Genomic DNA, 22,890 nt, shown 5'->3' with positions numbered 1-22,890 from the left:
ACAGCCCGCATCCGGCGCTGACTCAGCCAGCTAAGAAATGAGCATCCCTTGGCGCCCGTCGCTCTTTCTCGGGAGCCTGCGGTGCTTTCTGCCTCTCACCACTCCCCCATCACCATGCGTTTCGCGATCTTGGGCCTCCTGCTGGCCTCGCTCGGTCGCATTTCTGCCCTGCAAATCCAGCTAAACGATCCAGGTGCGTCTGCCCCCTTGCTTCCCCCGCGACGCCTCATTCTAACCCGCATTCCTCGCTAGATTCCATCAAGTCGGCCGCCTCGAAAACCGCCTACGGATCGCTGCTATGGTACTCCGGTAACGAGACCGGTGGGAACCCCGGTGCTTTCCCGGAGAAATGGTGGGAGGGAAGCGCTCTGTTTATGAGTCTCATGCTCTACTACTACTACACCGGCGACGACCAGTACAACAGTCTGATCACTCAGGGGATGCAACACCAGGCGGGGAACGGTGATTATCTGCCTTCAAACTACAGCAGTTACCTAGTACGCCTGCCGAACTCCTCTTATTTGCTTCACTGCTGACCGATCAGGGTTACGATGACCAGTTTTTCTGGGGCGCCGCCGCCATGCTCGCCGCCGAGATCGGATTCCCCGAAGACGAAGACGGATACTCGTGGCTGTCGCTCGCACAGGGTGTATACAACACGCAGATCAGGGCTTGGGATACGCAGAACTGCGGCGGTGGGTTGCGATGGCAGATGTTCCCGTACCAGGCCGGTTACGCCATGAAGAACTCGATTTCCAACGCCGGTCTCTTCCAACTCGCCGCCCGTCTCGCTCGCTACACCACCAACGATACCTACGCTGAGTCCGCTCAGATGGTCTGGGACTGGGCCGTTTCTTCGCCGCTGGTCAACAACAAGACGTGGAACGTCGCCGATTCGACCGATATCAACAACGGGTGCACGACGCAGGGAAACAATCAGTGGTCTTACAACTATGGCGCGTTCCTCATGGGCGCGGCCTATATGTACAACTACGTCGGTCTCCCCCTCTTCAGATTATGTCCGCGCTAACCGTCCCAGACTGAAAAAGCTGAATGGAAAACGGTCGTCAATGGTCTTCTCGGCAAGCTCCTCGACGAGTTCTTTCCTGAGCAGTACGGCGGTGGTAAAATCTTCTCCGAATACCTGTGCGAACCCAGCGGACTCTGCAACTACAACGAAATCCTCTTCAAAGGCATTGTCTCGACATGGATCACTTTCGTCGGTCTGATCGTCCCGGAAACCTACGACCGCATCTACACCAAACTTCAAACATCCGCCCAAGCAGCGGCTCTCTCCTGCAGCGGAGCTGGCAACAACACCTGCGGCGTTGTCTGGTACAACTCCAGCTGGGATGGTTCCATCGGCATGGAGCAGCAAATCATCGCGACGGACATTCTTTCCTCTGTTCTCGTCTCCGAGAAGCCGAATCCCCCTCTCACATCAAAGACCGGCGGAAACAGTACGAGTAATGTGAATGCCGGTACGGGCGACAACAGCAATAATAACGGCGAGGCGAAGCCGATTACCACCGGTGATCGCGCAGGCGCCGGCATTCTGACGGTCGCTTTTGTTGGCCTTTGGGGTGGTATGATTGCGTGGATGGTCCTCGGCGAGGGACTTTAATGCTTTTCTTTCCTTTCTTCTCGCTTCTTTTCTTGCTTCTCAGCCTTCTTGTACATTCAGTAAACCGTTCGGGCGGAGTATTACGGGCCTTGTGAATACCATTCTCTGGATAATTGTTCGGGTTAGCTATTTCGAATCTTATTTCTTCGGCGCTGTTATTCTGGCTCCCCTATACTCAGCAAACTCCCCATCGTCATGGTCTTCCTATATTCTGCCTAATAATGCTTTCGCCCGGCCCCATGGGGGCCACTGGCCAGATACCTACTCCCGCACCCCAAATCAAGCATTCATACGAAACCCTCCACTGCCGTGAGTCTTCAGTCTCAAGACTCTCAACGACCTACTCAAGCATAACTAACACCCCCCTTCCCAGCACTACCCCTCTTAAAGAAACTCCACGCCACAACTCCCAAACAAGCAAGACAACCAATAAACATAAACGCGCTATCCGCCCTAGCTGAGTGGCACCTGCTCTTCAGTGTCCCCACATTCGCATCTCCCGCATATCGACACCACAAGTGATCGTCATCGTCGAACATCTCCGTGCATCCCCCGCTCAAAAGAACATTCGTCTGCGTTACGCGGCTGCTTTGGACGTCGCTGCAGGTTGTGTGCCGGAGGAGGACGGCGTAGGCCTACATGTCCAGTCCACTTGTTAGCACTCACCCCTTTATCCGCTCAATAAACAAATAAGGGTGGACTGGAAGAAAAGAAAAGCGGACATACAATTCCCCCCGCAACCATCGCCGCCGCAGTCAACACATCCAGCGCCAACGTGATCACGCCTTGCAAGGACGACACAAACAGCGACGCTATGCCCACAATCGCTGTGACGATGCGGAGGCCCCCGCAGAACGCGGCGTACCCTGTTGCGGCGGGCACGGGCTGCAGCGTTGTGTTTTGGCCGCGCGCGAGGTCGATTGAGATGGCTAGGACGATTATGGCGGATATGGCCTAGATATTTTTGTTAGGAGTTGTTGGCAAGATTGGAGGATGGGGGTGGAGGGAGGGTGGACGGACCTGCAAGGCGCGGAGGATCGTTCGGATGAGTTGCATTGCGGTTGGACTTGGTTTTGGGTGTTTTATTGTGATCTTGGTCTTCGTGCAAGTATGGATGGCATTCAGGCCTTGTCGCGATGCAAGTGGTGATGGTGTAAATGCCGCTCGATTAGGGCTTCGGGGTGGGAGTCTAAGATTCAACCGTAGGTAGGAATGGGTATGGTACTTTTCTGATCTGAACTCGAAGAATAGAAGTATGGGATGCAAAGTGTCGGCAAAGAAGATGTATCTGTAGAAATGAATGAATGTCTATCTAGGTGTGCGAGAATAGCCCCTCTATTTTATACCCCGGCCTCTGTACAACCCTTAGGATGGAGACACCATCCGCATCCCCGGTACCAGCGCACCACAGCGGCTAGCACAACAACCCTACCCGCCCAAGCCCATGGCGCTGGCAGTAGCAATGGCTAGGAATGAACGGTTGGAAACCTGAAACCAACAACTTTAATCTCATCCTCTGGGGACCAGCGGCAGTGGCAGCGTGCATGTGTCCGTTTCATGCAGGCACACAGCGTAGCACATGGTTTCGTGCGATGCGGGAATCTGCACGATGGCTGGACAGGGAGTTTCTTGCATTTCAAACTCCCAGTTCTAACCGCGGAATGCGGACTGTTATGAGTTGTGGGTTCTTGGGTATTTTTAGGTGCTTACTCTGGATTAATTGCCCGTGGCTTGCTTGCCTTGCCCAATATCTACGCGCCTCTTTAGTGGCCTCTATGGCCTAGCCAGGGTGCGGCGCAGCGATTATACAGCGATGCTAGGTAGGGTACGCGCCAAGGGTCCCGGCGGTTACTGCCGGCTGGTGCCCTGTCAGTGGTGCAAGGCCGGCGACTAGGATGCTATGGTGCCAAGTGCCAATAGGGGCCCATTTGATCTTGTTCTTACTTTAAACAACGATGATGATCCCTGTGAGGTTGGATTCATTGGGCAGAGGTTGTACTTGTTCTTGATCGATTTTTCGGCGCGGACAATTTGGACCCAGGCTCTGTTTTGTTTGGTGCCGGTTATATCGGGCTACTGACACTGTCGCCCCTAGTAATCGAGATGGCAAGGAAGTGGTTGGTTCGGTGCTCTTGGCCAGCGCTTAAACCTGGCTCCAGGCTCGCTAGCTCATGAAGCAGGGGGTATTCTGCGCTTTGGCATGTATGCCCTAGGGTTGAACAACCAATCACCCTGGATGTATAGATGCAGAGCATGGAGTAAAAAGATATGATATCAGGTTAACAAAGAGGTAAAAAGGTAAAAAGATAATCTTGACAAAGACGAGATTCGAACTCGCGAGGTTTCCCACTGCGGATTGATTACCTAAACACAGCGCCTTAACCACTCGGCCACTTTGCCATTAGATAGACCCTACAACGGGTATACTTTACTTGGCTTTGTATGCTATGGGGTTGAACAACTAATGACGCCTGGATGTATAGATGCAGAGCATGAAGTAAAAAGATCTGACATCAGATAAATAGAGCAGTAAAAAAGATGATTTTGACAAAGACGAGATTCGAACTCGCGAGGTTTCCCACTGCGGGCTTATTACCTAAACACAGCGCCTTAACCACTCGGCCACTTTGCCATTAGATATACTTGACAACAAGACAGCAGTTCTTCTATAGAACTAAGTTTGAGCATAAGGTAAAGAAAGATATTTCCAGATACCAAAAAATGACAAGGGTGGGATTCGAACCCACGCCAAATTAATGACGCGGAAACTTGATGAGATCAAGAAGAGGTTCTAACTAGATACCTTAACCGCGCGCCTTAGACCGCTCGGCCACCTTGCCTCTCGATATGTTTTGGCGTATGATTTAACAATTATAATATAATTTTGTGCCTGGCAAGTGAGTTTCCTTCCTACTATGGCTTCTGGCGTCTTTTACGCACCTTGTACACTGGTCCAGTAAACATGTAAGGTGCACTAACCTCTCAATGTACTCATCCTTGTCTGTAAATGCATAACTTTATATGCGATATTCTATTGCAAATTATATTGTATATTTTTGCTATGTTGGTGCAGTTATATATATACTGCTGTTATACGGCTCGAGCTTCACATACAAAGCCAGGCTACAGGCATTCATACTCAGATCATCAGGATATAATTGTTTCAGTATACCCAAGCGGAGGCAATCCAGCCCTCACACGCCCGCGATTATGCCTATTAGCAACCGTTAGAGCTTGATAGGACCAACCCTATGGTAGCGATGCGCGGGTTTCTTGGGAGGCCCCTACGAACGAGCACCACGGACCCCCTGCACACCACGCCTCACCTGAAACTGTTGCAACCCCTGTTATACTGGTAACTAGTTGTCCGATGGACAGAAATTGTCCGCTTATATCTTGACCATAATCACACGCAAGCAACACGACATACCCAATGCGCAACCATGCCGTATCGCAACGAAGGTAATGGAAACCCAACAGTATCAAGTGAAACACTTGGACCTCCTAGGGGTCGACTAAGACGCCGCCAAAGATAAGTTCACGGGCGATTACACACTATGGTAGGGGCTATTTAGCCCCCCCTCCTCATCCAGCAGCCTGCATGGCGCATTGACTAGATCGAACAGACAATGATAAATGGTTCAAATTGCTGGACTTGCTTAGATAGGGGTACTATACCCAAATTTATGACTCGACAGCTCCATAGTCAGCCCATTGCTATGTATTCGTTTCTAGTGCAAGTGAGGAGTGGGGAGTGAAGTCCGACGAAGTTAGGGCTTGCATATAACGTACAGAGTATATCTTAAGATCTTATATTAAAATAGCAAAATTTATTCAGCAACAAGCATCATTGGTCTAGTGGTAGAATTCATCGTTGCCATCGATGAGGCCCGTGTTCGATTCACGGATGATGCAATCATATTTTTTTTCTTTCTTTTTTCTTTTGCTTTTTGTGCTGTACCCGTTCCATCTCCATTGAAAGCCTCGGGGTCGCCTTTTTACATGCCCTGATAGCTTCTTCTAGAGGGCTCATGAATCATAGAGTCCTATCTCCACAATTCCAAATCGTACCAGGGCTCTTCGCCCAGTCAATCACATGAAGCCACTATACATCCATACCGCATGCCGTATGTGCTAGAGGTTCATGTTTGAAAAAGTGTCCCGTGGATGCGGAACCTGTACCCAGAGAGAAAGTTCGCGTAGAAACCGGCCGCATATCGTATTTATCTTAGATGCCTTCAGGTCGTTCAAAGCGCAGTGGCGACCGCCTCCATCCAACAGTACCATAGGTAAGGTATGGTAGTCAGTTAACTGAAGCACAGCAAACCTGGAACCACCAGACTACAGAAACCGAAACCAGAAACCAGCCTAGTTCCTCCCATCCTTCGCACCCAACACCTCCACTTGCTCCAGCCCTTCTGCCTCCCCTTTGGTATCATTATCGGTCTCCTTCCCGACCATTCCATCCTCGCCCTCCCCCTCCTTAACAGCATACTCGCCAACACTATACTTCCCAGCCTTGACATCCCGTCTCCACAGGAACTGCCCCAGCATGAAGAGCGAGCACCAGCAGATCACGAATACCGTGTTGACGGTATACCCCTTGCGCCACTTGGGCGCCTCGACGACGGGGAAGACCGTGATTGGGTAGAAGCTGAAGAAGACCCAGCCGAACGTCATCTAGCGTTTACTTATATTAGCGGCGTACTGATAGATAAGGGTGAAGTGGATAGGCAAGGAGACGCACCATAGCCCCCGACGTAAAAGCCCTAGCCTCCGAGTCATCGCGCATAACCATATTCACCCACGGAAACAAAATCGGCGTAACGCAGGACGTGAAGCCGAGGAGGTAGTATGCGGTGACTACCGGGCACAATTAGCACAGATCTTTAACCAGACGGTTGGAGGAGAAGTGGGCGCACATTTCAACCCAACGGGTATATCCCACACAAGCAGACAGACGTTCGAGAAGAGCAGGACCGACGCAACGACGCCCATAACCGCCCACGGCGGATACACCATAACCAGTGATGTTGCCAGCACACCGGCAAATACTGAGACAGCCTGCACACCCGTCGGAATCATGTTGATCTGCGAGACCGTCCAGGTGCCGTACGTATCTGCCTGGTCCTTCAGCCAGAGGATCATCTGACCGGCGACGTAGGAGGTGCATTGGAAGCTGCACGGAAGACAGTTAGCCTATCTCCACCAAGTCACATCCCCAAAAGTCAAACAAAAAAAGGATGGAGGACGCACAAGATATACGTAAAAACCGCAACATAGAAGTGCCAATGCGTAAAGACACGCTTTAGCATGCGCTTGCCAATCTTCCGACTCTCCCTAACCCCCTCACTCCTCATCCTCCTCTTACAAAGCTCATGGTCCTTCTCGGTAAGCCACCAGACCTTCGGACCCTGCGGTAAGCCCGGAAAGAAAAAGAACGACCCCAAGGCAATGGGCAGACTGATACACCCATCAATGATAAACAGCCACCGCCACCCGGCCATCCCATGTACACCGTCGAGCGTCTCATGCGCCGCAGCCTGCAGATACCCGCCTGCGAAACTCCCGATGTTACTGCTGACGAACCAGACACCCGCGCGCTTGAAGAGCTCGTCGCCTCTGTACCAGCTGGAAAGAATGTACATGGTTCCGCTGGACACGGGGGTCTCAAGCACGCCGAGGAGGAAGCGCAGGCCATAGATGTCGTTGACGTTGCGGAGGCGCGATTGCGCGAATGTCAAGACGGACCAGCAGACTTCCATCGTCGGTAAAAAGTACCGCGCGAATTTGGGGCGCGACATGATCATCATGCTGGGGATCTCGAAGAGCATGTAGCCGATGTTGTAGAAGGTGCCGAAGAGGGAGTACTCGTTGCCGTAGAGTTCCAGGTCTTCTTTCATTCCCGAGCTGTAGGCGTTGTTGATGTTTACCTGGTCGAGCCATTTTATGAAGTCTGCACACATACATTAGTATCCGCCTCTCAACACTGAAATGGTCACCCTTGGCCTTGAAAGCAGGTGTGGCCGGAATACATACACGCAAGACAGCAAAGCGGCAACAGCACGCAGTCCAGCTTAAAGAGTAATTTCCGCTCCTCGCTCGAGTAGTGGCTCGGATACCAGTCGAAGAGGTATAGCCATGCGACCCAGAGCGAGCGCGGCTTGGGTCGATTTGCGGAGCTGGGGGCGTCAGTTGTGGCCGCAACATCCCTCTCGGTGTCGGTGACTGCTGTGGGCTCGAATGCTGGGTTCGCAGAAGCGTCGACGGCCATGGGCTGGTCGAGGCTCGTTTTGCCTTTGACGACTTGGTCGGTCATTGCGCCCGTGAGTTCCGATGAATCTGGGGCGAGGAAGGTGTGGAGGTGTGGAGAGAAGAAGTTGAGATCAACACCATGTCTATCGACTGGGGTCTTATATACTATATACTGGTAGGGTCCTTGATAGACATGTTGTGGGAATGTCATTGGATCAGCACACCCCACCACCCCGGACCCTTGACGCGGAGTGCGGGGTATCTAGAGGTGCGAGGGATCGATGCGGCCTCGGGGGATTGAGTGTGGGGTGCGGAGGATTGACCTCCGAGAGCTTGGGGGCTCGCTTGGACTGAGACCGACCGGGCGGATGGCTGGCAACAGAGGTATACTGGCTAGGCCTCGAAGGATTAGGGCCATGCTCAAGGGAGAAAATCGTAGGTCTCTAGATAGGACTCGACAAATTTTTTTCTTCCACGCTATGGTAATGTGTAGTCACTTAGCCCACAGACTGCTATATTACCGTCGCAGCAGGAGAATGATACTTACCTTGGGTAGGCTACAAGCACCTTAGACTGAATAAAAATGGGACGCAGAGATTTGCTACGTTTCAGTTGTACAGGCCATATCAGGGATATTGCTACTTCACAATAACTTCAAGGTCATCTCCAGCAACATTAATAGCCAGTTTCGGCCTCTTCATCCACATCCCATGAACTTCGTCATGCCCTAAGCCCGCAGACGCCGCAACCGCAAAGACACCAGAAACAAATAAGATCTCCCCATTCCCTCCCTCATGATTCTCAATCGGTATCCCATGGCGCACCGACGGTATAAAAGCCCTCGACGCAATGATGTTGGTGTTTGGATCAGCCCTGAGACAAAATGCTTTGCCCTTAGGGTTGACAGGCACTGTTGAGGCTGTGTTCAAGGTGAGAAATTTAATGTCCGCTGTCCAATTGATGATTCCGCTTGTTCCGGCGCGAGAAGTTATCAAGCAGCTGGAGGCCTCGGTGCAGTGCCCCTCGAGACTGGCACTATCTGGCTGGACTTGAGGGATAAACCGTCCAGAGGCCGTCTCAGCGTCAATGGCGAAGCCCGAGTCAACTAATTGAATCGCTTCCCATCGGCTCCGTCTGGTAGATAGCCCCACTACTCTGTGCACTCGGGCATGCCATCCGGGATAAACCTCTCCTAGGGGAATTAGCACTGTCTCAATCTTCATATTTATGAAGCTCCATGGCTTCCAAACACTGCACAATCCCGGAACAGTTTCGATTGTATGACCCAGAATCTTCACATCCAGAATCCTCTCATTAACCGGCGCATCCCTAACTTTCCAACTCTCGCCTTCATCAAAACTGACAGCAAGCGTACTATCGGGCCCAACCTGCTCAAGCAGATTCCCACACGGTACGCTGAGCCCAAAGGCGGCTGAGTACGCGAACTTGCCGTACTTCGCCTCACGTGCTTTATGACCTTTCTTTGTCATTTGACCAGACGAGAGGAGGTAGGTATGTTCGGGGGTATTGCACAAGATATGACGGGGTGGCCAGACGACCTCCACTTCTCTGAGTGACGTCTCAGCCATCGAGACAGAAGGGTGCGGAAGTTCGGTTGCGGACCAGAACTGATGGGTTTCAGGGAGCACGAGCACAACGAAGCTCTTCAAACACCAATAGACGGACTGCGGCGAGTTGTAGTTCTCGGCTAGGTACATGTTCGGATATGTGTAGCCGATATTCAGGGTTCCGTCCGCGTTGAAGATGTGCGTCTGCTTCAACCACCAGCGGAGGTGTCGGAGGAGGAGGCCTTTTACTGTTCCTAGGTTGTTTAAGGGTAATGGGAACTCGATACCGACGCACGCTGCAGCGGACCATAATGCTGCAAAGGCGAAACGGTACGTTAGACTGCGGCCGAAGGGGATGGCGGAGCCTGACATTGATCGATTGGTTCTTAATTCCTTGATTTACTGGGAGTGGAGCATACCATCAGGATTGAAATACCGCCAGAAGACCGCACCGAACTCTTGAGCAGACTGGCGATACTTCTCCGCTCTTGTCGGATCCTCGTCGCCTGCATATCGTATATATAGTAGTTGGGCGAACTGAATCGCAAAGCTGCCCGAGTAATAATCCGCTTGTTTCCTCTCATCACCCCATGACCCGTCGCTGGACCAACCCTCGCAAATCTCAAACGTGTCGAGTATTCTCAAATCGGCGTCAATCTGGCTTTGGAGTTCTGTGCGGGGAATAGCAAGAGACTTGATGAGGGCGAGATTCACGAAAACGCGAAACCAGAGCCAATTATTCTGCGGCATTCTGTGGTCGTTTATCTGCCTTAACCAAGCAGTCAAGTTTCTCCTTTGGCCATCTCTCATGCTTTTGAGGAAAGCCTCGGGTTTTGCTAGGAGCGCAACGGCAATGGATTCCATCTCGACCATGCGCTGGTCAAAGTCTCCCAGGTCGCCCCAGTACTCGGGAGACTCTGGGTCTGTGCCTGATTTTAGGCCTTCGATCCATGATTGTAAATTGAGCTTCCCAGTTGGTATCTCATCGAGTAGATACGGGACGACCCATAATGGCCGAGCAAACCCTTCCAGCTGCGCGGCTGTCTCATCGAAGCCGGCTGCCGTTGCGACTGGGAGTCTGATTCGTGCATTGGAGGCGCTCTTGTACGGCTCAAGCGCGGAGAGAAGAGAGTTCGCGGCGAGGACCAGATTTGCTCGTGTTTCAAATGGGTTGTCGCTGAAGCCTGGTAGAGGGGGCATTGTGGTTCGTTGCTGTGTGCATCACCTCACAGAGAGCAGCAGCACCATCAAACTGGAAATAGACACAACAGTTGGCGCAATGGTACGGTCGCCGTCGGCTAACGGGATAATGAAAGCCGATTGCAAGACGCCTCCAACTGCCTTTCGATGAGTGGTGGGATTTGCCGGAGCATCGGGGGTATTGCCATGGACTGCGGAGGATTGGCAGCGGCGCATTTGGATACACTCTATTCGCTCGAGCCGCTTGCCACTGAGGGGAAGAGGTCGCGATATAACGGTAGGAGGCCATGGCGTATGCACAAACCTTCTTTAGTTGTTTGGAATCAGCCTTATCAGCCACCTTGCCGCATCTTCGGTGAAATAGCAATAGACCGGCTGTTCTACGCTATACCTGTGATACCGGACATTCAGAACCCCTTTCATTATTTTCATGATGAACGACCTCACGGCGTCATGTACACCGAGTACATCCTCCTCACCTGATGCATTGTCACCACTGCCGAAGAAGAGAAAAGCCGAGAGCATAACATCAGTCTCAGACTCCGAGGAGACCGCGACACCTTTTTTTAAGGATTGTGTTTCTCGATATCTCACTCCTGAGCTCTTCGGAGAGAACGTCATTGCTAAGATATTTCGAACGGCATCTGTATCGCTGAACGACGCAAACGTCTTTACCACACCAGGAGGAGTACCGATTGCCTATCCAGAAACCGTGCCTCAGTATGGTCCAAACGCCTCTCGATACGAGTTTCGAGATCCAGAGTTCTGGACGTGCGGGTTCTTCCCCGGGAGTCTGTATGCTCTCTTAGAGCGGTGCATCAAGTATCCTCAGCATGTGTTTCTTGGGCCTGGTCTAGAGCTCGCGAGAGTCCGAACTGAACTTCGTTCTCTGTGTAAGGCATGGTCGAAATCGTTGCACAGTATGGCCTTTCGAACGGATACCCATGACATTGGGTTCATCGTCATGCCTTCGTTGAAGCGGGATTGGGAGTTGTTTGGCAACGAGCAGAGTTTGCGCTCCATCACCCAAGCAGCAAGGAGTCTAGCGACAAGATATGTAGCCCCGGCAGGAGCGATCAGGAGCTGGGACATTCTGGTAAAGAAGGAGATCACAGTGACAGACCAGACGGAGAATGTGCTGGTGATCATCGACAGTCTCTGCAACCTAGACCTCCTGTTCTATGCGTCGGCGCATACGGGGGATGCTTCACTTGCAGAATTAGCAGAGACGCATGCCCGGACATTGTTGCAAACGCATCTCCGACCGGAGCATGGTATCTCGGTGCCGAAGTGCGGATATAAAGGACAACTATACTCGACATGTCACGTCGCCAATATCAATCCATCGGATGGAAGTTTGAAGTGGCGGTGGACAGCGCAAGGATACGACAACGAATCGACGTGGGCTCGGGGTCAAGCTTGGGCAATACTCGGATACGCACAGACATACATGTGGACAAAGGACACAGTCTTTCTAGATGCTGCATGTGGTACGGCAGAGTACTTCCTGCACCGGCTCGCGACGGCGCCTTCGTGTGTTGAGATAACGATCGACGACATTGCTGGGGATCGCATCAATGGCAGTGTTGGAAATAGGACGAGGACGATAGGCCGTCATGTGCCACTCTGGGATTTTGATGCACCGGTCGATCCTTCGTCGCCGCTGCGAGATTCCTCAGCGGGCGTGATCGCAGCCAACGGGATGGTCGTGCTTTTCCAAGCGCTCACCTCAATTGGTCAAGATGCTCTCGCCCGGCGTTTCCTAGACGCCGCGATGGAGATTGTCCAGGATACGATCGATCTGTGTTTGGCGACGGAGAAGGCTGAGCTCGTGGCAGTGGGTGAGGGCGCTAAGCTGCAGGTCGAAGACAGCGTCCCTGGGCACACATTCGAGTCGATTCTGAAGAGCGGCACTGCAAACAATAATCAGCATGCGAGACGGCGGTATAGCAACCATGGGTTGGTGTATGGGGATTACTATCTGATAGAGTTTGGGAATCGGTTGCTGCAGCTGGGGCTTGTATGATAGACTGCATTGGCGAATAGAGCAAGATTATCCACTAGATGCGACCATGGCAATTGAGGAGAGTGTCCATTCTATGCAAGAGTGTATATGTAGAGGGCGTTTGCTTACGCTCAAGGTTGTACCGAGTGAACGAGGCTGACGCATCGGGTTGGAGGGACCAGGATTCCAGGTCAGCCGAGACCTGCCAGTTGGCCGACTGCACCGAAAGAAAAACACCGAAGGCTATGGTACACGGCAGAGAACAGTGAGGTGTATTGCCCAACCAGGGGCGACCAGCGCGGAAGGAACGACCCATTAATATCGATGACGGGCGCACTTGCTCTTCCCAATCTGCAGTCATCCCCGCTGCAATGTGGCAGGCTCAGCTGGCGTCAGCGCAAGCCGATTCCAATATCCCGCGATAATTCTTCTGCGACTTTTTTTCTCCTCGCCGACCAACCTAAGCTACCATACGATTCAGAGATGCTGTTTCTGATCCTTGTTGTCGCCGGCCTTCCCGCCGCAAGCGCACAGGGCTGGGATGAGTTCTCCAATAACCTTGCGACCGATCTCGCGCCTTTCCTCTCGCTCTTCGGGGAGCAAGTCACTAAGCAGTATCTAAGTGAGAGCACGACGTACCTTGACTATTTTATCTTCGCGATGGCGCCGATGGGCATATTAACTGCTCTTGTCTCGGCGATTCGAGTCTGCGGTAGCCTTGCGTTACGTGCTTTCATTGGCCGTGCTCAAGAGGGATCAGGACACGCAGAGGCTGAGCTGTGCTCTTCAACAAGTCGCGACGTCTGCGAGCTATACCACAATGGCGGTATCACGCGCGTTTTCGGCCGTCCCAAGATTCTCGAAGTGATTTCTGATCCGGACCGCAAACCCGATGGCACTGAAGGGATATACACCTTCAGTGAGTACGTGCACAGGTCGCAGAAGTGGAAGTGTAGGAAGCGTGGCGGGCGAGACGCCGAAGAAACCGCTAAGCCTTACCAAGCCTTCTCGCCGAATCTGTCCCTCAACATCGGCATCAAGAAGCGTGATCCCGCGGTATTCCAGGCAGTTGCTATAGCTGGGGTTGTCCTGCAGTTCGGAGTCCTGGCGTTCGCGAGTGTTGCGACCTATCATTTGCGATGGGGAAGGAATGGCAGCGTTCCAGAGCCCTATGCCTGTCCACTTGTTGTCATCGGGACATTGCTCGTTTCCGGTGGCATGTTTCTTTGCGCCCTTCTTGTAGGTAAGGACACCGATGAACAAGTGTGGGACAAGGAGCCAGGTAATGCATCCTCAATGCACTGGGTTCAGCCTGGAGGACAGACCGTGGGCGATCAAACATTCGATGCCTTCGCTTGCACCGATACCAGTGAACTCGCGGGCGGGGTCCCCCAATACACTATCTCATGGAAGAGAGACGTCCCCAAGTTCACCGAGTATGTGGTTTGGCTTGCCATCGGCATCACCGTGTCGGGGTTCATCCTCCAATTTATAGGACTTCGAGCGGTTCATGCCGCAGTTGCAGTGGCCCAGCTGGGGAGTGTCATGCTCATGAGCCTCGCCCGGGCATTCCTTCCTATGCAGAGACTAAGCCCGAAAGCAAATGCTCTTGCCGATCATCAACAGACCATTGACGGACATGAGCTGGATTAGCTTGCACTGCGGATCGGCCAGGGGAGGCCAAACACCCCAGTCCTGACCGGAACTATGGCTGAACAATTGACATCGCCCACTACGCATATGGCCTGGCAATTTAGTGGCGCTCGGTATGAGGGGACAGGAGTTACTTTGGGTCGTCGTACTGAGTGCAATACCGGCTCTGAATTTATAAGACTTCGCGCACGACTGGCTAATCTTACTACCTATAGCCTGGATGGGCCCCAGAAAGTCTCGCAACTCTTTGGCGATGAAATGGTCCATAGACGACATGCAGCACGGCAGCTAGGCTCGGCCATGCGATCAGCCATTACCGTGGTCTACAATAAGAGTGTCATGGTCTTTGAACCATGGCGCCAGATTGATATTTTAGATTGGACATTCCAGTACCAAGTGGAATTATCCAGTCATCAGCGACATGTGGTCCAGGCTCATCCATATACAGCGTCGATCCGGGTTTTTGAAAAGTTTGGCGGGGAAGTCGCAATGGGCAGGGAAATAAAGTACAGGCGGTTATCCATCCAACTGGAAAGTATTCTAGGGTTATGGACATGGGAATTGAACGCTAAAGCGGCCAATATTGAGGAACAATATCACATTATCCCCGCTCACAAGTTGTCTGAGAGTCTGAACGAATTTCTGCTGTGGCAGGGGCTCCAGCTCGGAGTCCACCTCACCCAATACCTGGTTCGATGTGACAGTCCTGAGCAAGCAACCCAAATACGGTTTGGATAGAAGAGTGCGACTCGAACTCTCTATCTCCAGTATTCCCAATGGACCACTGTGCCACGAACCTGCGGTATTCCCGGCGCTTGTCTGGCTGGTACGGAATAAAACACTGGAAAATGGGGCCACAGACACTTCGTTTGTCGTTAACTGAGGCAGAGGGATCCCTTCTCTCGATTGCCGTGCAGGAGGTGTTTGGAACATTCGTCAGCAGTATTCTCAAAGTTTTCCAGGACATCGGTACTGTTGACATCGTCCAGAAAGAAACAGGAAGCTTTTACCTCAGGAACCTTCTGGTAACCTTACTTGCCAAGATGTTTACAGACAATCAACTGGGCTCTGAGAGTGATGTTTTCCTTTGCATGCTCACTGCGTTAGTGCCACGGATGAAGGGCTCCCCTCTGCAATGCGCGGTAGACGCAGCATCCAAAAGTGCGGCCCACCATAAACAGCAGGGTGAATTTGGGGAGGCAGAATCCGTCCTTAAATGGGCCTTGAGCCAGTTAGGTCGGGGCGAAAAAGCCGGGCGATATCCCAGTAGCTGCTCTGGGCCAGCTGAACCGAGGCGAAAAACTGGTTGATATACTAGTAGCTGCTCTGGGAGAGCTGTACCGGGAGGCGTTACGGAAGCCAGAGACTAGACAGTTTGGGCTCGACGGTATCGGGTGGCTCCACTTGCGAATTACAGGTGACACCAGAGGCATCCGTGGCTGGGGAGCTTCCCCTGAGTCGAAGTCAACGCTGGACATAAGTATCACATACACTGAGGTCGCCTGCAGATACATCCCGGGTCCACGCAACTGTGACCGCGGCAATATCCTCGCGGCGATTGAGGCCAAGGACCTGGTGACTGCGTTGGTCGAGCTGACGAGCTTAGAACTAATACGAGAGGAGCCTGATCAGACCATTGAAGCACTCCTCCTAGCAGCCGAGAATGGTTGGCCCGAAATTGTCTCCGGGCTACTGGAGCTATGCCCAATCCTGGAGGAGCAGCATGCTGATAGATGGCACCGAAGGTCGTTGTGCAACGCTATAGAAAGCGGAAGTGTCGCTACAGTCAACGTGCTATTGCAGAGTGGTGTTGTGACTGGCGTCACAGACATAGCCCATGCGTCTAGGACTAGAAAAATTCATCTGCTAGAGAGCTTATTGAGTGTCACAAACAGCTACATCAACTATAACCCACTCCTATTGGCTGTTCATGCCAACTGCGTCACTATTGCAGAGAATCTCCTTGACCAAGGCGCAGACATACACTCGCTTGATTCTACCATGTCAACACCTTTACACATAGCCGCTGCAGCAGGATATGTGAGAATGGCCAAGATGCTGCTCCACAGAGGCGCCAAGGTTGACTTGTTGAATATGGATAATTCCACGGCCCTCCATTGTGCAGGGTGCAAGTCCCGCAACTCGCGAAACTCCTGTTACCGACCTGTGCAGGAAGTGCACGGTCATTTTAAAGGCTCCTATGTATCAACAGAGGGAAAAGATATATTCCAAATAGCACAAGAAAAGGCTGTGCCTGACGACGACTTGCCCCCAGCACCAGGGCCTGCAGGCGAAGGAAAGTATGCAGCCATCACAGAGATCTTGGTTGACCACGGCGCACACACAGACGTGATAAACAACCTGGATCACACACCACTGCAGACAGCGTCAGTTCATGGCAACGAGCCTGTAGTTAAGGTTCTTTTGGGTAGGGACGCCAATGTGAACACGGTGACTGAACCTGATGGTACAGCACTACACTGTGCAACTAGCCAAGCGCATGAAAGTATCGTTAGATTACTACTTGATCATGGAGCAGATTTGCATGTCAAGGACTTCATGGGTAGGACGCCACTGCGGCTCTCAGAGGAGGTGATGGGCGGCCCTGGAGGAAGTATCTGGCAGATGCTATACGCAAAGGACAGTGATTTGCAGGCAAGCGCGTCTTAGGAAAACTTAGCCCACTGTGTGTTGTGCACCTCTAGCCAGCTCTCACCTTGCTTGCCATTATATCATCCCAGAGGCTAATGCTTTTTTTGTAGTACCATTAGGTATACCATAGTTACATTGTCTTCCCGGCAACTGCCACTTTATTGTCTCGGTATCGAGGGCGGACCCAGCCTCGCTATGGTAGGTATCAACAACCCTTACTCCTAGCCGTATCAAGGGGCATCGATTCATACCATAATCACTATTACTACCTCGGCCCCAGGTAGATATGATTAGATACAGCTTTTCAACCCAGCATGCACATGCACATGCACTGTCACAGTCACTGCTAACTACCAGCACCTAGCTACCGCTTTTCCTCCCCCTTCCCAGCCATATACTCCTCCTCACTAACAGGCCCAAGCCACCTCGTCTCCCCCAACCCCACCACAAAATGGCTCATGAGACTCCCCTCATCCGCCCCATGCCAATGCGTCGTCCCCGCTGGCGCCCAAATCACATCCCCCGCCTTGATGCGCCGCGGCTTCTGTCCCTGGTCGCAGATCCAGCCGCTCCCTGTCGTCACGTGTATCACCTGCCCCTCCTCGTGCGTGTGCCAGTGCGTCCGCGCGCACGGGGTGAATGTTACGTTTGCGGTTACGGCTTTGGGGTCCACGTGGATGAGCTCGAGGTACACGTCGCCGGTGAATGTAGAGCCGACTTGGCTTGTTTTGCGGTTTGAGGGGGTGGAGATGGCGGAGGACATTTTGGTGGCTTGCTGGTATATTGTTAGAGAATGTATGGATATCAGATGGACTCGGGCAATGAGACAGGGGGTTTACCTGTCTGCAAACAGTGTCCTGGAGGTCAAGTTGAATTTCGAATGAGCGATGAGGATCAATAGGTAGGTATAGGACGGGAGAAAAAAAAAGTTCGAATGTGCGATTCCGGGCTTTATATAGCAGAGAAGATTGAGGTGAGAAATGCAGTACAGTGTCTAATCCATCGATGGATGGAATAACGCGAGTAGGGCTGCTTTTTGTGACACCAGCAATGCTCCAACATTTCCGCTATTTCGTCATGTTCAATGTGCGGGGCGCAATCCATGAATCTAGAGCCACCCCGGGCTACTCCGTACAGGAGCTGTCCGATCCCCCCAGGTAGGGATGCAAGGCCTAGGTAGGCAGGTAGGTAAGTTGTCTGGTCTGGTGCTCGGCTTATCTCCGGGAATGGTGTAAGCCCTGACCCAGGATCCATGTAGTACAGTACGTAATTGCTGCACGGACACCATCATCTCTGAACAAATATTCTCTTGATATGTCTAGAGATCTTCCTCCCCATACCTAGCAAATCCAGAGACGGATGTTCAGTGTCATCCTCTGCTTAACTCCGCGTAAGCTTTTCCTAGGGCTTGACTGGGTCCGCCCCACCGGCATGCATCTTGCTTACGCGCTAAATTGATGGACCCATGGCAGGGATTATGGTAAACTCTTCGGGATAAAGGATCGGATTATTCTTGATAAATTCCAGATGACAATCCCGTTAGTCTATCTGGATTCCCTGGGACCTGTCGAGGCTTGGAACACCCGCTGAGGAGCGGTAGGTATGATTAGTTAGTCCTGGAGTGCAGATTCTGGGCTGGTGAGTTACTCCAGTCAGCAAATGACCACGAACCTCGAAACTGATGCAGAAGCTCCTAATTAGGTCAAGAAGCAAGCTGGACTCGCATTTGTGGAAGACTATGGTAGCTACCTGGAGCCACTAAATTTTGCTTATGTCCACCTTCCAGTGTCCCGACAATTAACTTTCTGTAAACACCTATTGGGCCTGGAAGACTTGCCGATGTCTCACGTGGTGGTGGTAATTCCTGCTTGTGTACCTAGGTAGGTACCCTAGGGTTATGAATTTGGTGAGGATTGCGACAGAACCATGAGAACAACCTAGGAAGGCAGGCTTCCAAGTTGGTATTGGAAATACCTCGAAGATGGATGGGTTAGTTTAGTGTATTATGCTTGATTGGAGGTCTAGGCTTCGCTCTTGATGCAAGGCCTATCGCTCCCGTGTATATAAGGTGCCTTGTTGCATCAGTCGAGCCTCTTACCACCACCAAATATGGTACCGAGCCCCCATGATCATGACAACAAAACCCTAATTAAGCTACCGAAGGCGTAGGTTCACATTCGTGCCTCCGATGTCTTCACGACCAATGAGTCTGAAGTCCCACCAAAACTCTATACCGACGTCCTTGTTATATGTATCCTTACAACCCCCCAAGCAAGAACAAACATTTTATCCTCCAAATCTCTCTTTTTCCTTCTCCCCGATTGCCCTTTTAACTCCCGTTACCAATATATCCTACCCAACAACAGAAACCGTCGATCTCCTTTCAAAGACAACATGCATATCATCGCTTTTCTGCTCCTCTCGTCCGCAGCTCAAGTAGCAGCTGGTGTCATTATCCCCTGGGCCTGGGACAAGTTTCAGGCTTGGTATCACGGTCACGGAAATGGCAAAGCGCGCAAACGTCAAGCTGGTACGCTCAACCGCAGCACTGTGTTGATGTTCAACTGTTTCTGCGGGCATTGGAACCCTTCTTGGGCGTCTTGCTGATGGGTCGATCTGTGTGTAGGATTCGACTGCCGAAATTGCTCCTCGATGAAGAACGGGAAAGTTTACTACTAGCTACTATAGCCGCTCGACTTGATCGCGTTATTGAGGATTGTTAGGGGGAGCTCAGGGGTAGTGAGGATGTATGGCCATGGATGGATTGTGAGCGGACCCGGACGTGGTATCACTACGGCAGGGGCCTGGTATCATGTGTAGTTGCTTGAAGAAGTGTATTCTCAGAATGTGAAGTATCGCCAATGAAGTTCACAGTGGGATTGAACTGTTTCAACCGTAGGGTATGCATTTTATTTGATAGGATACTAATGACAGAAAGCGAACTGCCTACCATCTCCTCCCCTCAAATTCCGACCCGAACAGTCCATCGCTGTAACTGATAACCCGATCAAGACCGGTGAACTGTTGATCAAGTAGCATATGAGATATGGACATTCCGTCGTCTGTGCCAGCGCTCAAATCCAAGCTTTGCTGAAGAATAGCGTCGTTTGCTTCGCTCTGCATACCGATGTTCATGGCAGAGAAGGCATTCGGTGTTAAGGAGGGTAATCTCTGATTCTCGAAGACTGCCTGCGAGTGTATGGTGTTGGAACTACGACGCTGATATTCTTGCCGAGGACTTGCCGCAAGCCGCTGGCTGGGGAGCACAGGTGGACGGCCTGGGATAACGGCTTGAGTAGACAGAAGCGGGCTCGTGTTGATATCATGGATATGCGGCTCCCTAGGCAGCGTACTCGATGGCGGTTGCGGGTCGTCAGCCTCTGAATGCGATATCTCCGTGGTATATCCGGCTATGTTGAGCTGGAATAATTCTTCTTGGGAGCATTGTCTGTGGAGATGAGTCAATGTGGACGAGTATTTGGCGGGCAAATTATTAGAGCGCTCTTGTGACTGAGCACCAGAGTGCCGTGTAGACATGGTATCAAGGCTCTGAATTAGAACCCAAAACTCCGGAGCAACACTGCCTTGGCTCGGACTATGTTTCCAGTGCAACAATAGAGTCCTCGCTGCTATGAACACGCAGAATGCAAACTGGCTGCTCAGAGGTGAAGTGGGCAGCGAGCTCTTGAGGTAGTGGTTTGTGATAGATGTGATTTCAACTGCTGCAGTTTGACACGTATCCATACTGCAGAGACTCGGTAGCCTGCTTTTGAACGGCCACTCGGGGAGAGGGAAAGCGATCGGCTGGTGGAGTAAAATCATCGACGCATTATGCGTAACATGGGCGAGTGTGAGATTAGGATCCATTCTTGTTGATCCCTGCTGCGCAACATTGACTGTCCACTTCTGGGGAAGGAGCATCTTCCAGTGAACCAGACGAAGATCCAGCTCTTTGAAGCGTGTCAGCCAGGCGCCGAACTCTTTCTGGTCGTTTAGGTTGACCTTTTGTTGCAGGAAGTACGTCGTTACGCGGCTTAAAGATTCTGTAGCTTCAATGCAGTAGGCATACGCTCCAACAGTCGACATGTCCACAGTTGACGATGTACCGGGAGAGGTGCCTGCCTCTGATGGAGCATCTGCTTCTTCCTCCGGTGGGCGTTGAGCTGGACCTGGGGTTGGATGTGTAGGGAGGAAGGCGATGGGATTCCCAATCCGACCGGCAGATTTGTCCCAGATACCAAAGTAGGGCGTTACGACGGGGTTCTCTTTGCGCCAGGTGATTCCATCACACGGTAAGCGGCGGCGGACATCGTCAGCTGTGAGACTGGTGTTCCATCCCAAGCTGACGGAGCAGAACCGGTCCAGGGCAAAAACCGCCCAGAAGATCCTTCGCCTCTCCTCGGCTTCTGTCCAATTTACAGGTGCTGGTAATATCCTGTACGGCTCGGAGAAAGGGTGCTGCACCGCTTCGTCATGTTCAATCGTGAGTTGGAGATAGTCGACCATACGTGACAGTGAGCCCACAAGAGGCCATGCCTGTGAGGCATGACCACTACCAATCTATTGACTCGTAAGCCTTGTTAGGTTCATGGAGGAGATTCTTACGTCGTCCGAGGCAATTATGATAAGCGCCTGCAAGTTCTCGATCGATTGATACTTCATGGCCTTCGATACCAACCAATCCCTTGTATTCTCTGTGTCGGTTATCGACCTTTCCAGATAGGCAGCTGTATCTTCGTCCTCGATATGTCGCCTGGCGACGAGGATCATAGATTGTATAACGAGGTGCAGCTTCTCTCGCTCAGAGTCGTCTACTAGTCGCCTACGGAACCGGCCTTCATGGATGATCGGCGTCCATGGGTGGATATAAATGAAGTAAGCTTCGAGAACATGGCTTAGTATGTCGTCGTCTGCAATAGCAGGAAGATCCCTCGGTCGAACCTGGCGGTACGTTCCACTGTTGTCAATCCGTCGGCGTTTCGAAGGGCCACTTTCCAAGCTCCTGGATTGTTCAAGCTTCTGAAGCCCAGCAGCCAGCGACGACAAGATCGTCCGGACAGCCGAGTCCCTCCCCGACGGTATCTCTGCCTCTTGAAAACTCTCCAGTTTGGCCTGCTGCTTTCCAAGGGTACGCTCTACGGCATCTGTCGCACAATAAGTAAAAAATTGACGAAAAAAGAACTCAGACCCACCCAATCTCCGATGAATATTATCCAACGCCCCAGCCTTCATCCCGGGCTTCGCCCTCTTCGTCTCATACTGGCACTCGGACGCTGTCTTCCGACAATGCTGACAGCTCGGCAGCTCCCTCGAGCACCGGAGTTTGCGGCGTCGGCAGGAGTTGCAGGCATGGCCCACCTCGGGGCCGCGGGGCGTCTGGTCGGGAGACCCCGATGAGTCTGGACCGTTGTACTCGTCCATTTCAGGTGGGATGATACCTAGGGAATTAGAAATCTGGGAACAAGGCGATATGCGGACATTGAGCTCTTAGGCTGAGATCCCCCGCATCTCGCAGGAAATACCCCGAGGGCCGAGAACGGCGGGGTCCCGCTGTTTTGCCGATTAGCCCTATGTCGCCGGCATTCTGGCACTCTGCCACCACTAGCTTTGATATGAATGGCTGAGAGGTAGCGGAGACATTATGGAGATTTCTTCCGGTGGTTCTGGTCTGTACATTGACGGTTCTGACTCCCAGGCAGAGCCGTTGGTGAGGACTTCTGGGGCTAGGAATTTCCCGCCCGTTCCAAATGGAGCGTGTCACGCTTACCTCGGCTTTCGGAGGATTTGCTGCGGGGGTCGGACTATTTCTCCGGCAGTTATAGGTAGTGAGAAGGGACTAGATATAAAGCCATGGCCGGGAATGAACACCGAGACTCTCGTCGAACCGGCTGAAGCAAAGACTCAGGCTGAGCTGTGGAACAACCTTGGTAACC

General features: G+C 52.1%; 9 protein-coding genes and 4 non-coding genes across 13 annotated transcripts; 5 read left to right on the top strand and 8 right to left on the bottom strand.

The window, feature by feature from the left end:
- The first annotated feature begins 99 nt into the window (after positions 1-99).
- On the top strand, positions 100-1,735 carry BDW74DRAFT_18377 (glycoside hydrolase family 76 protein). Its single transcript, XM_073730601.1, has 4 exons — positions 100-193; positions 253-497; positions 545-994; positions 1,040-1,735. Exons 1-4 carry the CDS (start codon positions 115-117, stop codon positions 1,622-1,624), a joined length of 1,359 nt encoding a protein of 452 aa, XP_073584375.1. The 5' UTR covers positions 100-114; the 3' UTR covers positions 1,625-1,735.
- Positions 1,736-1,968: 233 nt separating this feature from the next.
- On the bottom strand, positions 1,969-2,680 carry BDW74DRAFT_178016 (MARVEL domain-containing protein; the record flags this gene model as incomplete). Its single annotated transcript, XM_073729075.1, has 3 exons — positions 1,969-2,259; positions 2,351-2,578; positions 2,645-2,680. The coding sequence occupies 3 exons, from the start codon at positions 2,678-2,680 to the stop codon at positions 1,969-1,971; spliced, it is 555 nt and encodes a 184-aa protein (XP_073584374.1).
- A 1,257-nt stretch (positions 2,681-3,937) lies between these two features.
- BDW74DRAFT_t118 lies at positions 3,938-4,024 on the bottom strand. Its single transcript has one exon. It is a non-coding gene; the product is annotated as a tRNA-Leu (tRNA).
- Positions 4,025-4,169: 145 nt separating this feature from the next.
- On the bottom strand, positions 4,170-4,256 carry BDW74DRAFT_t117. The gene has a single exon. It is a non-coding gene; the product is annotated as a tRNA-Leu (tRNA).
- A 90-nt stretch (positions 4,257-4,346) lies between these two features.
- BDW74DRAFT_t116 lies at positions 4,347-4,464 on the bottom strand. The gene has a single exon. It is a non-coding gene; the product is annotated as a tRNA-Leu (tRNA).
- A 1,004-nt stretch (positions 4,465-5,468) lies between these two features.
- On the top strand, positions 5,469-5,539 carry BDW74DRAFT_t121. The gene has a single exon. It is a non-coding gene; the product is annotated as a tRNA-Gly (tRNA).
- Positions 5,540-5,992: 453 nt separating this feature from the next.
- BDW74DRAFT_178015 (uncharacterized protein) lies at positions 5,993-7,943 on the bottom strand (the record flags this gene model as incomplete). Its single annotated transcript, XM_073729074.1, has 5 exons — positions 5,993-6,304; positions 6,372-6,487; positions 6,547-6,803; positions 6,881-7,580; positions 7,664-7,943. 5 exons carry the CDS (start codon positions 7,941-7,943, stop codon positions 5,993-5,995), a joined length of 1,665 nt encoding a protein of 554 aa, XP_073584373.1.
- Positions 7,944-8,517: 574 nt separating this feature from the next.
- On the bottom strand, positions 8,518-10,647 carry BDW74DRAFT_185161 (DUF2264 domain-containing protein; the record flags this gene model as incomplete). Its single annotated transcript, XM_073730982.1, has 2 exons — positions 8,518-9,812; positions 9,867-10,647. The coding sequence occupies 2 exons, from the start codon at positions 10,645-10,647 to the stop codon at positions 8,518-8,520; spliced, it is 2,076 nt and encodes a 691-aa protein (XP_073584372.1).
- A 433-nt stretch (positions 10,648-11,080) lies between these two features.
- Positions 11,081-12,673, top strand: BDW74DRAFT_178013 (uncharacterized protein; the record flags this gene model as incomplete). The annotated part of the gene is made up of 1 exon (XM_073729073.1): positions 11,081-12,673. The coding sequence occupies one exon, from the start codon at positions 11,081-11,083 to the stop codon at positions 12,671-12,673; it is 1,593 nt and encodes a 530-aa protein (XP_073584371.1).
- Positions 12,674-13,135: 462 nt separating this feature from the next.
- BDW74DRAFT_178012 (uncharacterized protein) lies at positions 13,136-14,305 on the top strand (the record flags this gene model as incomplete). The annotated part of the gene is made up of 1 exon (XM_073729072.1): positions 13,136-14,305. The coding sequence occupies one exon, from the start codon at positions 13,136-13,138 to the stop codon at positions 14,303-14,305; it is 1,170 nt and encodes a 389-aa protein (XP_073584370.1).
- A 776-nt stretch (positions 14,306-15,081) lies between these two features.
- BDW74DRAFT_178011 (ankyrin repeat-containing domain protein) lies at positions 15,082-16,975 on the top strand (the record flags this gene model as incomplete). Its single annotated transcript, XM_073729071.1, has 2 exons — positions 15,082-15,571; positions 15,627-16,975. 2 exons carry the CDS (start codon positions 15,082-15,084, stop codon positions 16,973-16,975), a joined length of 1,839 nt encoding a protein of 612 aa, XP_073584369.1.
- A 346-nt stretch (positions 16,976-17,321) lies between these two features.
- Positions 17,322-17,720, bottom strand: BDW74DRAFT_178010 (cupin domain-containing protein; the record flags this gene model as incomplete). Its single annotated transcript, XM_073729070.1, has 1 exon — positions 17,322-17,720. One exon carries the CDS (start codon positions 17,718-17,720, stop codon positions 17,322-17,324), a length of 399 nt encoding a protein of 132 aa, XP_073584368.1.
- Positions 17,721-19,903: 2,183 nt separating this feature from the next.
- BDW74DRAFT_178009 (Zn(II)2Cys6 transcription factor) lies at positions 19,904-22,378 on the bottom strand (the record flags this gene model as incomplete). Its single annotated transcript, XM_073729069.1, has 3 exons — positions 19,904-21,517; positions 21,563-22,101; positions 22,150-22,378. The coding sequence occupies 3 exons, from the start codon at positions 22,376-22,378 to the stop codon at positions 19,904-19,906; spliced, it is 2,382 nt and encodes a 793-aa protein (XP_073584367.1).
- Positions 22,379-22,890: the final 512 nt, after the last annotated feature.

The sequence above is a fragment of the Aspergillus multicolor genome (assembly GCF_047715735.1).
Source record: "Aspergillus multicolor strain CBS 133.54 unplaced genomic scaffold BDW74scaffold_11, whole genome shotgun sequence".
NCBI lineage: Eukaryota > Fungi > Ascomycota > Eurotiomycetes > Eurotiales > Aspergillaceae > Aspergillus > Aspergillus multicolor.
This window is presented reverse-complemented; position numbering and strand designations above follow the sequence as displayed.